The sequence below is a fragment of the Globicephala melas genome, chromosome 13, assembly GCF_963455315.2.
Source record: "Globicephala melas chromosome 13, mGloMel1.2, whole genome shotgun sequence".
NCBI classification, from domain to species: domain Eukaryota; kingdom Metazoa; phylum Chordata; class Mammalia; order Artiodactyla; family Delphinidae; genus Globicephala; species Globicephala melas.
The window spans coordinates 74,012,370-74,029,573 of NC_083326.1; the positions used below are offsets into that span (position 1 = coordinate 74,012,370).

General features: G+C 36.1%; 1 protein-coding gene across 5 annotated transcripts in view; it reads right to left on the reverse strand.

Moving 5' to 3' along the window:
• Positions 1 to 17,204, reverse strand: part of NAA25 (N-alpha-acetyltransferase 25, NatB auxiliary subunit) — a 73,698-nt gene that overhangs the window by 26,024 nt on the left and 30,470 nt on the right. For 3 of the 5 annotated variants that reach the window (XM_030860512.2, XM_060311077.1, XM_060311078.2), the window contains exons 12-15: positions 10,389 to 10,596; positions 9,476 to 9,565; positions 5,496 to 5,676; positions 4,706 to 4,805 (exon numbers count right to left, since the gene is read on the reverse strand). In XM_030860512.2, coding sequence (XP_030716372.1) covers positions 4,706 to 4,805; positions 5,496 to 5,676; positions 9,476 to 9,565; positions 10,389 to 10,596 — 579 coding nt within the window. The remainder of the gene's footprint in view (positions 1 to 4,705; positions 4,806 to 5,495; positions 5,677 to 9,475; positions 9,566 to 10,388; positions 10,597 to 17,204) is intronic. The other 2 variants (XM_060311079.1, XM_060311080.1) reach the window with 2 other exon arrangements.

Below are 17,204 nucleotides of genomic sequence, written 5' to 3' on the forward strand. Positions count from 1 at the left end.
TTTTGTTATACCACATCAGTCAAGGTTTTGGTTAGTGCCATTGTGGAAGGGATATTACTCCATGTTTTTCTGCATCTAAGATAAACTTTGTTTTATACAAAGTTCCCAAAATACCAGAATAATATAACCATCCCACCACCACCACAAATAAAAATTACTGTCCTTCAGAAAAAAGACAGGCTGCTCCTTGGTTTTGTTTACTTCTGAATAATATATCACAAACATAGGAATATGTGTATTGCATCAAGATAGAAGACACCAAACAAAAGACCTATAAAAATTCATGTCATCATCCATTCTGAGGACAGAAAATGCAAAAACCAGGTTACCTGTCCATCCAAACTACTATGCTAGAAAATCCCATAACATACACCACATGTGCTTTAATTAGATTAATACATATATACAGATGAAACATGAACAGAGGCAAGATAAAGAATCCTAAACAGAAATTCTGGCACAACAGAAGAAAATCTCAGGGAAGAACATTTCATGGGTGTGGGCCTACGCCATCAGGATCGGAAGTCAGAAGGGCACCCTTTTGGGCTAAGTAAAGTACTAAACTCAAAGTTGATGTCTGCCCCCAAAGATCCTTTCTAGAAAAGACAGTCTTTTTGCACAGCCTCAGTCAGCTCTGCCCCCATCTCCATTGTGACCGAATAATTTGCCCAATAGGAAAATAGGCCAATAGTCAACAACATACCCTCTGATACACAGCCTCGCAGGGTTCATTTCAGGCCGCGGGATTGCGCCACGGGCGCTAATTCAACTGCATTCGATGCGGCTTTTAAACCCCCATGGGACACCTCGGCGAGCTGTTTGCCTGCAGTATCTGGAGAAATTAAAGACGGACGGACACAAGAAAATTAAAAAGATTACTTGTGATCCTGCAGGTTTAAAGAAGGACTATCTGAAAAAGCTCAAGTGTACCTTCTAGCTTGATTAAAGGACAGTGATACGCTCAGTCAAGAAGAGGCCAGGATACCCTAAACACATATGCCTATCCAATGGCCTCTTGGTTTGGAAAACATAGCAAGGTTTACCAACAGTCCTTGCAACAGGACCTTACAGTTTGAAAAAAACGGCTGGTTAGTAACATATGATCCAGCAACTAATCAGGATAAAAATTTGACTTTGGTGATTCCAATCAAATTTATTAATTACAGTTCCAAAATATACTATGGTTAAAGGAAAGAACTCAGCCTTACCAAGTGCAGAGGAAGTTTTAACTTCTGAGTGGTCCATGGAATACCACTTTAGAAAAAAGGCAAGAGAAAAATAAGGGGCCACAAAAAAGGAATGCAGTCCTTTAACAAACTAAGAAGGCAACTATAGTTCTCTGGCTTCTTTTTTTAAGATAGTCCTCCTTTAATACTGCAGTAAAGTATCACTGCAGAGCTAGAAAAGGGCCTGGGCAGCTACCAATAGGACAGACTGAGGAAGCACCATGATTTGAAGAAACAACGACCTATTGGAACTGCAGGCAAAACTGGAAGCCATGGGTACTTTAAAGACTTCTGAATATCAGAGAATGTTGTCTGTACCCATTTCTACTCATTTATGCACCAATGAGGCTATTGAGATCCCATATGGATTCCTGAAATGAACCCTGGTCACTGTAAAAATTAGCGAAATACATGGACATCAAACCCTTGAATAATGATCTTCATGAATACCTAAAATGCAGACTTGTAAAGGCAATTTTTTTTAAAGTACGAACATGGAAGTTACTTTTGGAGATATGTAAATCTAAACTCTAGTTTTATATTATAAAACTCTATTCCAAATAAGATGACAGCAGACAACGACCTTTCCAAAAAGAAAACCCCTACATCGACCTTCCAAATACAACTTTCAATCCCATAGCACAAAGCCTTACAAAGCAGATTTCCATTTAAGGAGTAGATGTTCTTTCAAAGAGCTAGTTGGTAATTGAAATACATCAGTCACTCAAGGAAAAACCATCTGGGGGTGCCAAAAACTACCAAGAATAGAAGATGTAGAGCATAGAGCTTTAGCTTTCCAGAGATGTATTTCTAATACTATCAGAAGGTTTAACACATACAGTGTAACACTACAATCGTGATCTTTCTTAGCTTCAAACTCCTGTAGGAAACAGTCCACACCACAGTCTCCATTTTCCTATTCTGGGACTTGGGCTGGGCATTACGGTTTAAAGTATGTTTTCCTTGCTGTACTGTGTTTTGCTTTTACCTCCAGAACCTAGCCCCCTCCATGCTCTCTCCCCAGTTATCTACTTTAATGTGATTAAATAGCTGTTTTCTTAGTTAGTAGTAATAAAAATAAATTTCAAGCAGAGAGTCCTAGTCCCAGATTAATAAAATGCTTTACTTTTATCAGCTTCAGCATCACATACATTCAGATGAATTAGTCACTCCTGTCACACACAACCATCAGCAAAATATCAAACAAAGATACAAAAAGCCACTGAGGACAACATGCCCTCTCATATCACTCCTGGGGATCTCCTTTCCCTATTACAATACTTTCGTGTGTGTGTGTGTGTGTGTGTGTGTGTGTGTGTGTGTGTGTGTGTGTGTGTGTGTGTGTGTGTGTGTGGTTTTCAAAACACTTCCTCAGACACAGTATTTGTGGGAAGAAAAATTAAAGCTTGATTTTTATTAGTATAAAATAATGTGCCTTTATTGACCAACTCACGAACAATATAGTTCTTCTAGAATGCTGGATGACTGAAACCTGGAGTAAAACCAAACACCAGGCTTGGATTAATCCCTTATTTACCCCCCACATCCACATCAAGCTATTTGAGAAACAAAAGTTTGAAAAGGATTCTTCACTATATCAAATGTTTACTTAACCTCTTCCTTAGAAACACAGTAATCAGAGCCAGAATAATGAGATTTGAAATACACTTTTCTTTTGATTTTTTCCTCAGTTAGTGAAACTTCTTGAAAACAGAGAAGGGCAAGCGTGGATACTTTTTTTTTTTTTTAATTTTTATTGGAGTATAGTTGCTTTACAATGTTGTGTTAGTTTCTACTGTACAGCTAAGTGAATCAGCTATATGTACACATATATCCCCTCTTTTTTGGATTTCCTTCCCATTTAGGTCACCACGGAGCACTGAGTAGAGTTCCCTGTGCTATACAGTAGGTTGTCATTAGTTATCTATTTTATACATAGTATCAATAGTGTAGATATGTCAATCCCAATCTCCCAATTCATCCCACGCTCCCCCATTCCCCCTTGGTATCCATGTCTATGTCTCTATATCTGCTTTGGAAACAAGATCGTCTATACCAATTTTTTCAGATTCAACATACATGCATTAATATACGATATTTGTTTTTCTCAAGCACAGATACTTGAATATACAGTGAAAACTCACAGATTTATAACTCAACTGCCCACTTATGCTAAGAGATTTTAGAACCAAGGTCCTAGAGATGCCCTTCTGACAGTGAAGCCAGGCTAGCAGCTTCTGAGCAATATGTTTAAACGCTGATGCCCACTTCTGTCTCTCCCTGATCAGAAGCTAGGGCACAAAATGAGGTTTGAACAGAGATACAATCACTGTTGGGAAGTGGAGCCATGGGTGGAAAGGGATAGAGCTCAAAAGCCAACTGATGATGCAAAGATCACAACCCCGTGCTACACCAGCCCTCTAGGCCATGACCTGAAGTGTGTCAGAATATAATTATTGCAAGATGAGAACAATAAACCTATATTCTATTGGTCAGAAATGCTTTTGCCCTGTCCCAGCTTTCTATTTAACACAAGCTTAAAGAATTAGATGGAAGATAAATTAGGTATAGCAGTCATATTTACAAATGGGTTTTTTAAAAAATCCTCATGAGTGCTTTGCCAAGAAGAACCTCAGAAACCAGCTTCCTTGCCAAGTTTCTTAGTTGCTGTCAGACCATGAAAAATGGAACACTATGGGCAGATACCTGGCATGGCGAAATTCCAGGTGATGAGTCTTAGAAGCACATGAGAAGCAAGCAGGTAGTGTGACCACCGTAGAGAGGCACCTTATCTCCACATATGTTCCTGGATGGTTTTACATACCTCGACTGAGTAGAGACCATATACTTTTTCCACAATAATTTCTGCTTAACTGACAAGTGGAGATCACATCTGCTTGCAGTGAAAAATATGGTGCAAATCCCATCCTTTCATTATGGCACATAAAAGCTCTATCTTATTTATTGTTACTTTAAAAAACATACTACTGACCTAAGTTTCTTAAAGTGTCCTGAATTGGTCAATTTTATAATTGTAAGAAAAGATAAGTATACTCTGTTGATAAAGAACATGGTGGTTATCAACTTCAGAAATCAATAAAAGTAAGCGAGAACAACTGCTATCGCAAAATCATATATGGCATCCCAGGCTATACACTCTTATGGGCTATTTCTTATACCCTTAGAAAGTCTCTTAGAGATTAAAACACAGACCTAAGAGGCACTTCATATTCTGCTAATACCCAGTTTTAAATGCACCTTCTTATGGATTCTATTAAACATACCCTTACGAACAAACACAAAAACTCCTTACCTCTACCTAACAGCCTTGGCCAGTAAGCTATAGACTAAAGGCACATGTGAGTACAGCGTGGTGCACCTTAATATGTGTACTTGTGACCCGAGGGAAGATGCTCTCTGAATCATGTTCTTTCAGCAGGCCAAGACCATATTAAAAAATAAAATTTTTTTTCACTTACATCTTTCTGGTTGGAGTGGAAAAACCTGAGCGCGAAGTTACAGGACTGGGATGCAGCAGCATACTGACCTAGGGATTCGGCGTATCGGGTCAAAAGGTAACTAGGTCGGAAGGAAAGAAAAAAAAGGTTATACCTACCCACCTCTAGTATCAAATACTACACTTCAAATTACTATGGTAGAAAAACAGCTAAGCATACGAAAAGTTAAAACATGCGGCCATAGAAATGATCTAATTCACAGAATCAAATTTTAAAAAACAGCAAAGTTAATTCAGTTTTGTGGGAGACCTAAAGCTCTATGCCATGCTTTCTTACACTCAGATGATTAATGGAACACAAGTTGTTAGAGAACAGAATATTGTCTTCCTAAAACAGCTCTACAGGACACAGAGAAAATACCCTTGATTCATCACAAAGAATAGTCAAAATACAAATTCAAAGGATCTCTGGGGTCAACATACAAGTGTCAACCTCAACTGCAAGGCAGAAGTAAAGACTTGAAAACAATGTGTGCTAAGAAAAAGAGTTCAAAGTATATAACTGTTACCTGTATCTGGGAAAAACTTTTTTTTTTAACCATTTCTAAATTGTACACATTTGAAATTACCACAAAATGCTGAGAAAGATAAAACTCTTTCCGCTTTGCAATGGGTCATAACAGGTGATTAATCTACAAAGCTTAATACCGGGAACAACTTTTCTGCTAAAATCAAAATGTTAAGAATTCCATATATGAGGACCCCACACTGCTGTAGCTGGCTGCTCATTATTCAGAGTATATACTACCAACCCAATGGTGTCATGCTGGATATGCTTAGCATCAAGGCTGGAATACAGATCCACCACCGGTTCAAATGCCCCCAGCATACAGTAGATTCGAACAAGCAGCAATTTGAATTGAGCATTGGAAGGGCTGTGAGTTAGTCCCTCTTCCAGCAAAGTCAGGGCCTGCCACACAGCGGTCTCATCACCTAGAACCAAAATATAACAGCATTATCCACAGACCTTGACAGCAAATGGGGGTTTCTCAAAAATAAAAAATAAAAACTAACTGACACCATCACCTCCCCTAAGTATTCTAAGGATGTGGTTGGGTGGCAGAGAACAAATTTTAGATACACACCTGTAACCAAAATAGGGAATTTCCCTGAAAAGACAGTCCCTCAATAGTTACCTCAGTTCTTAAACCTGCATCTGCAAAAATGATGCAAACTTTGAGCTGCCAGGTCTTAAAGAGAAGTCTGGAATCTCACAGGATCCTAGATTCTGAGAAGAGATGGACTTTGAAGGAGAAGTAGAATCCACCAACCTTCCCAGTACAGGATTTTCTCTACAAGACCCCAGACAGATGCTTTCTCTTGACATCATTTTTCTTCCACATGTAACTCTACTAACAGATGTCAACTAATATTTGAAAAAAGAACTGCTCATTAATAACCAAACTAAAATGATACACATTTTTGGCCTACTAAAATTCAAAACGTTACATGCATCAATATTCTTAAAGAAAAAGTAATTTCTCTTTTATGAAATTATCTGAAGAAAATAATATGAAATGCAGATAAAGCTTTATATACAAAAACATTCACTGTACTAATAATGGGGGGATGATTAAGTAAACTGTAGTTACACCCACACAGGGAAACACCATACAGCCATTTAACGTTAACAAGGAGTTTTTAACAGCAAGGGAAAATAATTATGCAATAATGATCAGTAAAACGTACAGAATTCAAACTAGTATGAAGAGTTCATCTCAAGTATTTAAAACATTCACAGAGAAAGAGAGAAGGAAATATGCAAAAATGTTAGTCTTTTGGAAGTTGGAAAAGCGAGATTAAAATAAACCATTTGCCAAATTTTTACGAGCTACTTTTACAGTTAGAAAAAACAGCTAAAATAAAAAGCTCCCCCTCAAAAAAACAAAAAAGCTCCATGCACTGAGCTTTTAAAATTATATTCTATATGCTTTTTTCCAAAAGAAACAAGACATAACCAAAAATTGGGGATTTAGATAAATATCATCCATAATCCTACCTAAACTACGTAAACCACCCATGATCTACTCAAACTACCATTGTGATTAATGTACTGCTTTTGAACTATCAATTATGTATACATAACGTTACTATGTATCAATTATAGCTCAATAAAACGAGAGGAGAAAAAATGACATCCTTCACTCCCTATTTTATTTTTGCAGCACAATTTTACACAGTAGTAATCATGGCATACACCCAATTTTGTGTTTTCCCATGTTGCTCCCTGGTCTTCACAATCATAATTTTATTTAATTCAACACTCAGTGACCTAAACTCTGCAGTAACACTAGATATAACACCCAAAGATAAGAGTCATAGGTGGTTCCAGGCCTCAAGAGGTTCAGAATTGAGTAGAAGAGATAGTTGGACAATTATAGATAATAGATAATTTTTTAAGTCCTACTTATTCAAGGATAACCAATATCAGAATTTTTTTTAAAAACTTCTTGAAGATCTCTTTTAAATAGAAACAAAATTTCAAAGTAAATAGTAAAAAAAAAAAAAGGTTTAATTTACACTTCTGAACTATTAAACCCAACATTATGATGACATTTATCATCTTATTTTATTTTGCAAAATTTAGAATATAACTACAACTCTATGCCAAATCAAAGAGCATCAAGGGTTGATGAGGATTTGGGGGACAGAATTTTTTAAATCAAATTTTATAATATAACAAAATGATATAATAAAAAGATATAAGATAAATAAATTCTGGGGATATAATGTACAGTATGGTGACTACAGTTAACCACACTGTACTGTGTATTTCAAAGTTGCTAAGAGAGTAGATGTTAATAGTTCTCATCACAAGGGAAAAAAAAGTAGCTATGTGAGGTAATGGACTTTAACTAAACTTATTGTGGTAATCATTTTGCGATATATCACTATATTGTATACCTTAAACTAATACAATGTATCACTATATTGTATACCTTAAACTAATACAATGTAATGTATCAATTATAGCTCAATAAAACTAGAGGAGAAAAAATGGCATCCTTCACTCCCCATTTTATTTTTGTAGCACAATCATAAAGAAATGCTTTTTTGCAAAAAATATTTGAGAGCATCATCAATTTAACCTTAAAATGCTCTTCTTAATCCTGTCACATTCAAATCAGTCTCTTTCAACATCCTCACCAATTTTCTATACATTTCTAATTTTTGTCATATCCACCTTGAACAATGACTATTGTTCCAGCCTACAACTGGAACATTCAACATCACTTTCACTGACTTCAAGAAACCTTGCATCTATATATATATAATATCTAGAACTTCCCATGTATTTGCACTGTATGATTTTGGACAACCCACCTAACTTCTTTCTCTCTGCCCTGTATTTCCCACATCTGTAAAACTGTAACGATCTTAACTGTACTGTTACAAGGTTTAAAATTAGCTAATTCATATAAAGCACTTTCATGTGCCTGATGATCCACAACTGTTAACTGTTATTACTATTATATGGTCAGATATCTTGCTCCAAAACCAAGAGATTAGCAAAGCCACAGTCACTATGAGCAAGAATAGATGCCAGGAATAAGTGGGGAAGGGTACGAGTAGGGGCCAAATTACTAAGTAGTCAGTTCATTAATGGTTTTACATTAAGATGACTTTTACAGTCCTATGCAACCTCCTGAATGTGGGGTTCCAGATACCAAGTACTCTGATGAAAAGGATTTCATCCCCATCCCCGGTACAATACAGTATAACAAGTACTATCATATGGATATACACAACGTCCTACAAAAGTTCAGAAGGGGCATAAAATCTGCAATGAGGAAGGGGGTGAAATCAAGACAGGCTTGTCAGAGGCACTGTTTGAGTAAAAGTGAGATGAAGGAGGTAAGAAAGTTATTTCAAAGAGAGGTAACATGATGTTCAGTGATAGTAGCAAAAAAAAAAAAAAAAAGTAGATTTAGGGCCTTAAGTACTAAGAATCTGGAGATGTAGACAGACACTAGATTATAGAGAGCATTGTAAACCATCCTAATAAGGCTGACCTTTATCCTCAGGAAAACAGGGCATATCTGAAGGATTTTAAGCATGAGAAGATAGTATCAAAATTGAGTGCTTGGTTAAATGACCCATGAGGGCAGGGTTGTGTCTGTCTTGCACAGCACTGTCTCCCAGCCCTGTTTCTTCTGCAGTTTATTCTCATGAATAATATGCAATAAGTAGCTAAAGTTATTTTTTCTCAAAAACTGCTAATAAGAGAAAATGTCAGAAAGTGAGACCTAAAGAAAAGGCAATCTCAGTACCATTTGCTGAATCATCCTTCTCTTGCTTAATGACTCATGAAGCTTCCTTTACCATGCAGTATATATTTGTCTTAAATGGGCTAATCTGAACTATATTCCAAAAAAAGTGTATTTTCCTATATAAACTGAAGTGAACAAAAATGGCTCTTTCATTCCATGGACCCATACATCTATATCTGAATCAGTTTCTCTGTATTTTAATTATTGTAACTTTGTAATAAGCTGTTTACTCACTATGCAGAAATATTTTAAAACAGAACAGATATCCACTGATTTAAGATTATCCTGATTACAGAGAGGAGGATACTTGGAGACTTTGGTTCTTCTAGAAGCACCCTGGAGAAGGGCAAGGAAGAAAAACCTAAAAGCATAAATCAAATTCTTGGATTATATACTTAGTCTAAGGATTTATAGTCAATAAAAACAAAGAGTAAAGTTAAACTGAAATCACTGCTCTTTACCTGTTTCTCTCCATATATCAATAAGCACATGGACAGCAAGGAGACAGTAATAGTCTGAAAATTGCAATTCGGTTTTCAAACAGGATTTCCCTATAGGGAAAAAAAAAATCATATCTGTATTTTAAGATTTGTTCAATTATTACTGCCCCAAAGGAGTTTTTTTAAAGCAAGAAAGTGACAGGAGGAAGAAGAGAAAAAGAGGAAAAGAAACTAATAAGAATGGAGTAAATACCAGAAGAAAAATATAAGCCATGAATCAAAAGAGTCAAAAGAAGGTGAGACCACACTCAGCTGGAGCAGAAGGAAGGGTTCCAGAATAGAGGTGGTATTCCAAATGGTCCCAAAAGGAGAGCAGCAAGATTTGGAAGGAGGTTTTAGGTGAAGAAAAGAACAGAATCCAAGAGCCATGTACAACTAATGTAATATTATGCTCATTACTTCACCTAATTTTTTAGAATACAGTTAGAGAAATACTAATATCATCTAGTCAGATAATTTATATTTTATCACACATATCTAAGCAATCTGAAGATCATCTACTTCTAAACTAAATATTTATCTCACAATTTACAATTCTTTTGGGTCATTTACACAGTCTATATATTTAGAATATTAAGGCCTATAAGCAGAAAATATGACAATTATCATAAACTCTGCAATTCATCTGAGCCCCACTGTGATAAAGAGTTGGCTGGCCAGATCAGGAAGAATATGGATATCTGGGAGCCAATTATAATTTTTAAAACTCCAAGCTTAAGAAAGGCTTTGCATTTTATTACCTGGATAGTGTTCCCACTTGACAAAATATTTTCCTTGCCAAAAGCATTACAACAGCATGCTATGAGAGATAAAAAACTAACTTCTAAATCTTAGCAGATCAGGGAACTACTGCACATTTTGAAAGGCTGCTCACCAAATTCTAGTCCATGCTGGTACCTTAACATCAATTCTCTGACCACACTCAATTTCTGATTTTTATCCATCATGTGGTACAAGCCAAGTAACCTCGTCAGCTGCACCACACACAAATGTTGCTGCAGAGCTCTGATGTCAGCAGGCAGTGCCAGCTTATCCTCTGTTGGTGTTGACAAAGGAACAACTCCAAGTAACTGATTAATAAACTGCAAAGTTGAAAGAAAAAAAAAGAAGTACAGGTCTCAAAACAGAACTAGTCTTTAGTAGGCCACAATTAACAGATACTGAAATGGTCTAGAAAATGGTATCAAGAAAAAATACAAATTAAAACCCCTTTTAAAAAAAAAAAAAAAAAAAACCCTTTAGTATACCATTTTCTATCTAACAAAATTGCCAAAACAAAAACACTTCTAACAGCACACAGTGCTGGTAAAACTCCAGTGAAACTGGCACACCCATTCATTGCTGGCCAAAAGTATTATGTTAATACCATGTAGTATATGCACTAAAAGATTAAAAGAACTGTGAAAATGTTTCCTAAATTACAATAGATTGACATAATATGTAACGTAGCAATGAAAAAGTTTAATTAGGAAGACTGTAAAAAGAACAATTACCCCAAAACAAACCTATTATATTGATATACTACAAATAAATTCTTAAAGGAAACATTATACATTGAAAGGAATGGTTGTCCTGTCAATAGCCTTAAATAGTTTTTTTGATTAAAGCTTTAATTTTGAGATAATTATAGATTTGCATGCAATTGTAAGAAATAACACAGTTCCTGTGTACCCTTCACCCAGTTTTTCCTAATGGTAACTTTTTTTTTTTTCCTGTGGCCGTACCGCACGGCATGCGGGATCTTAGTTCCCTGACCAGGTATTGAACCCATGCCCCCTGCAGTGGAAGCGTGAAGCCCTAACTACTGGACTGCCAGGAAATTCCACCCCAATGGTAACATCTTGAAATAAAATGTTTTTAATTCTCTAAATTCGGTATAAATTTTTAAGAACACCAGTTCCACAACCAGTACAGTTGCAATATTGGCAGAAGTGAGAAGGGACCCCTGCATCACATACAGGGTGTCTGTTTAAACTTCCCACATGGTCGTATACTATACTCTTCAGCTGTTAGGATGTGAGAAAATGCTTGGGCAGCACGAGTCTGGAGTTCTAAAAGGTGTTTATGGACAGGAAGTGCAGCCAAGGGGTCACAGGCATCACCCTTGTGTCTTCCCTATATTTTGTGATCTAAAACTAATAAATTATTTTTAAAGCAAAAAAACCCAGTTCCATTTACACATGTATTAAACACAGGCTATTTTCACTCCCTTCCAAGATCCTATTAGGATGACAGTAAAGAACAAAAAAGGTATCAACCCCAAAGGATCAAGAACATGTGAAGAGATGACAGCAAATAATAAACATTAACAAGATTTCAAAAGATAAAAAGCAGAAGGGCAGGTGGTAAGTAATAACCAATGTACAGGGCCAAGAAAGCTGAAATCCAACAGTATGAATGGGGAGACCACCAATAAGCAGCAAGCCTCTTCCAGCCACAGAACCTTGGAAGACTCAGAAATTAAGGGCAAGAGGTACGTCTGAAAGCTAAAGTGCTGGTGGGACTGAAACAGAAGAATTTGCTAAATTCTAAGAAATTAGACCCCTCCCCAAGCTCACTGACTGACTTCCTAAACCCAGCAGAATCCACGGGTTTTCTTTACCCCCAGGAGATACTGAACCAGAGACACTGTAGACTCAAGGGGAGAATGGAACAGATCTATCACCTCATGTTTCAGAATACACTAAGAGGAGTTTTAAACTTTTATGGTTCTGTCAGATTGATTGGGGTGAACTGAACAAAAAAATATTAACTCCAAGAAAGAAAGTTAAGAAAGGTAATCTCCACATATACAAAGTGGCTTAGCTGTGAATATTTAGTCATTAAAATATAAATACTGCATAATTACTAAACTATACTGGGGGAAAAGTAGGTAAGGGGAGAAGTGGGATGTTATGAACAAAATTATTGCCTTCCACAGTAAGATACCAATAGATGAAGACTATAACTGTAAAAATAAACAAATAGCTAAATAAGCCTATAATTTAGAAATATGGAGTTAAATAACAGAAGAAGCAGTTAAGGGTTGAAAGTGATTTGCCTGTACGGAGCCAGAATCAGGGCTGAAGAAGGCAAAGAGCTGCAATTGTTTTTCAATATAAGCCTTGTAGCACTATTTGACTTTTTCAATTTTATACATGTAATTTTTGGAAACAAAAATTAAATTAAAATAAAAATCCTACTCAACATGCAGTTTCACATCTGTAATGACTTTACTTCAATTTTCTACAATTGTATGAATTTTAATTTTAATTATTATGATCAGATAATCACATTTGTAACAAAGAAACTGTGGCACTAGTGTTCATGTTTTTGATTAAGTACCTATATAATTTCTATTGCCAGCTCTTCCATTCTTGTAAGCCATTTTATATACTAGTTATGTTTATTATTAAGGCCTTCTTTATTGAATGCTAAAGAATCTTCCAAACAGGTTTTGTCATGAAACAATACGTTCATTTGCTATTCTAGTCTGTACAGTTTCACTGCTACACAAAAAGCTTCTTTAAAAACTGGAATTATTTTATTGTTAGCTTAAAACCCCAAGGCAAAGGAAACAAAATACAAAAACGCCTCTATGTGTGAGCCTCTTCAGGATCACTGGACTCAACGGCCTCCTCTTAGGGGCCAGTCCCATTTTAGAATGCGTCTCCTAATTCATTGGGACAACAGTTCTCAGTCTGAACCTTACTTGGACAGTTTGCAATCCTCTGACAAACATACTGCTGAGTGGCAGGATTTTTAGCTATTGAAGTCATCCTACATTTAAAAAGTTGTGGCAGCAAAATTACCCCTCTCAATTAAAAATTTACACAGGACTACAAAACTCACTGCAACAGCTTTAAACCCTTTGTCTCACTGAACAATGACCACCTCATCACTGCTAGTATTTCACTATTTCTAGAGGGTTCCTCCCAGTAGATTATTAGTATATGCAGTCACAGAGGTGATCTAAGATTTTCAAACATGCCAATAAAGTAGAGCTTCTGGTACTAAAATTTATGCTAGCAAATCTATGTGAATCTCAGCTAAATGCGATATAAGCATTCCTCTAATGCTTTCCCATCATTTGATGCTTTAACTTACAAGACAGTAAGCACTATAAAACATGATCAATCATTCCTTACCTTAGCACTTAGCACATAATATGTGCGACAAACACTTAGTGAATGAATCTTTCCCACGTGGTTTTATTTTCTGCTTAAATCCCTCCAGTAACATGAAACTCACACACTGTGTTTTTTAGAGAATTGTGACTATAAAAAATATCTTTCTCTCACTGAGCCAAATTCTTAATTCCCTGCAACAACTTCTTGCTGGCCCTGTTCTCTTCCCTCTTTTACAGGACAGCTTTTCAAATTATGAGAAATAAAGTACTCTGTCATCACCATACCAAACCTATCTCTTCCACTCAACCATTTCTCTCTCATAGGCTTTCAAGTCTTTCTATAACCCAGAACCCTCTTTTCTGGATATGTTACAATTTATCTAGAAAACTTCTAAAGCTTAGCCTGTGCCCTATAAGCACAGCAACCCAAGAACAACTTTTTCTAAACCAAAGTGAACAATGGTAGTCATTTCAGAACCCAGTAGAGACCACTGGCTCCTTAACAGTTTGGGAATGCACTGCTCCATCTGCCCTAGATGTGTAACCTCAAGACTGCCAAAGTATCAAGTGCTGGTGAGCTAAGGATATGGTCACGAAACAAATACTGTAGTCATTGCCACTGTGTTCCCATTGAGTTTCACTCATTCCATATGGGGATGATAGAGTCTTTCTGGAAAAACAGGTTGTGGTAGCCCTGTGATAGCAAGACTTCCAACATTCACTAATTAGAGTTTTTTATGAGTAAAGCTGACCAAAGTCACAGACTCTCTTGATACATATCAGTATTTCTTTACATGATGTTGATATACATATAATTGATTTACATTGATTCTATCACATCAAAAACTCCCAATAGATGACAATTAACTACAATATGGTACCCAGGCTTAGATCCCAGAAAAGAAAAAGGACATTAATGGAAGAGCTACAGAAATATAAAGTCTAGAGGCCAGTTAACAGTAATGTACCAAAGTTAGTTTCTTAGTTTTGACAAATATACCACTGTAATTTAAGATGTTAATGTTGGGGAAAGCTGGGCGAAGGGTAGAGTATAACCTTCTTTACTATCTTTACAACTTTCCTGTAAATGTAAAGTTATTCCAAAATTAAAGGGGTTTTTTTCTTTAATTTTATTGAAGTATAGTTGAGTTACAATATTGTATTAGTTGCAGGTATACAGAAAAGTGATCTGGCTATGTATTTTTTTCAGATTCTTTTCCATTATAGGTTATTACAAGATATTGAATATAGTTCCCTGTGCTATACAGTAAATTCTTTTTATATATTTTGCTATAGTAGCCTGTATCTGTTAATCCCATACTCCTAATTTATCCCTTCCCCTTTGGCAACCGTAAGTTTGTTTTCTACATCTGTGAGTCTCTTTCTATTTTGTAAATAAGTTCATTTGTATTATTTTTTAGATTCCACATATAAGTGATATCATATATTTGTCTTTCTCTGTCTGACTTACTTCATTTAGTATGATAATCTCTAGGTCCAACCATGGTGCTGCAAATGGCAATATTTCATTATTTTTTTATGGCTGAGTAATATTTCACTGTGTGTATATATATACCACATCTTCTTTATACACTCATATGTTGATGAACACTTAGGTTGCTTCCATGTCTTCACTACTGTAAACAGTGCTGCTATGAACACTGAGGTGTGTGTATCTTTTCGAATTAGAGTTTTCATCTTTTCTGGATATATGCCCAGGAGTGGGATTGCTGGATCATATGCTAGTTCTATTTTCAATTATTTAAGGAACTTCCTACTGTTTTCCGTAGTGGCTGTACCAATTTACATTCCTACCAACAGTGTAGGAGGGTTCTCTCCACACCCTCTCCAGCATTTATTATTTGCAGACTTTTTGATGAAGGCCATTCTGACTGGTATGAGGTGATACCTCATTGTAGTTTTGATTTGCATTTCTCTAATAATTAGTGATGTTGCACATCTTTTCATGTGCCTGCTGGTCATCTGTATGTCTTCTTTGGAGAAATGTCTATTTAGGTCTTCAAGTTTATTTTTTTTAAATCCCTTAGATTTAAGAGTCTCAGACTGCTTCAGCAAGAATGAATCATGACTTGACATAATCAGCAATTAACTGCTATAGTTTTGAGCAAATAAGAGACAAGATATTAAAAGGAAAGTCCACTGGACTTCATCAAACTTTAAAACTTTGCTCTGAGAATTCCCTGGCGGTCCAGTGGTTAGGACTCAGTGCTTTCACTGCCGGGGCCTGGGTTAGATCCCTGGACGGGGAACTAAGATACCGCAAGTTGCATGGCATGGCAAAAAACAAACAAACAACAAAAAAAAAACTTTGCTCTGTAAATGATCTTGTTAAGAGGATGAAAAGACAAGCTACAGACTGGGAGAAACTATTTGAAACCACATATCTGACAAAGGACTTGTATCTAGAATATCTAAAGAACTCTCAAAACTCAACAGTAAAAAAACAAATCAACTAGAAAATGAGCAAAAGACACTTCACTGAGGAGAAAATACAGATGGCAAATTAGCACAGGAAAAAATGTTCAACAGCATTAACCATTAGGGAAATGTACATTAAAACCATAATGAAACATCACTACACACTTACTAGAATGGCTAAAATAAAAAATAGTGACAACACCTAATGTTGATGAGGATGCAGAGAAACCAGATGACTCATACATTGCTAACGGGAATTTAAAAGATACAGTCACTGTGGAAAAGTCTGGCCATTTCTTTAAAAAACTAAATGTGCAGCTACCATAAGACCCCACAACTGAACTACTGGGCATTTTTCTCAGAGAAATGAAGACTTAGGTTCCCATAAAAAAACCTGCATACAAATGTTCACAGCAGCTGTATTTGTAATAGCCAAAAACTGGACACACCCACATGTTCTTCAACAAGTTAAAGGAATCATGGTACATCCATACCATGGAATATTATTCAGCAATAAAAAGGAATGGACATGGTACATGTAACAACATGATGAATCTCCAGGGAATTACGCTGAGTAAAGAAAGTCAATCTCTAAAGGTTATAAATAATATGATTCCATTATATAACATTCTTAAAATGACAAAATTATAGAAATAGAAAATATCAGTAGTTGCTGAGGGAGAGGGATGGGGAAAGGAGATACAGGGAGGTGGCTGTAGGTAAAAAAATGTAGGGAGCACATGGAGGGACCCTGGTGGTGAAACTACTATGCATCTTGTCTAGGTGGTGGTCACATGAATCCATACACTATATACGGCACTAAATATACACACACAAACACACCACACGTATACACACAAATGAATGCATGTAAAACTGATGAAATCTGAATAAGGTCAGTGGATTTTATCAATGTCAGTTTCATAATTATGACACTATACTATAATTATGCTAGATCTTACCATTGGGACAAAGTGGGTGAAGGGTATACAGATCTCTCTGTATTATTTCTCTTACAACTGCATGTATATCTACAATTATCTCAAAATTTATATATATATATATATATACATACATACACACACACACACACACACACACACACACACACACACACACACACACACACACACACACACACAC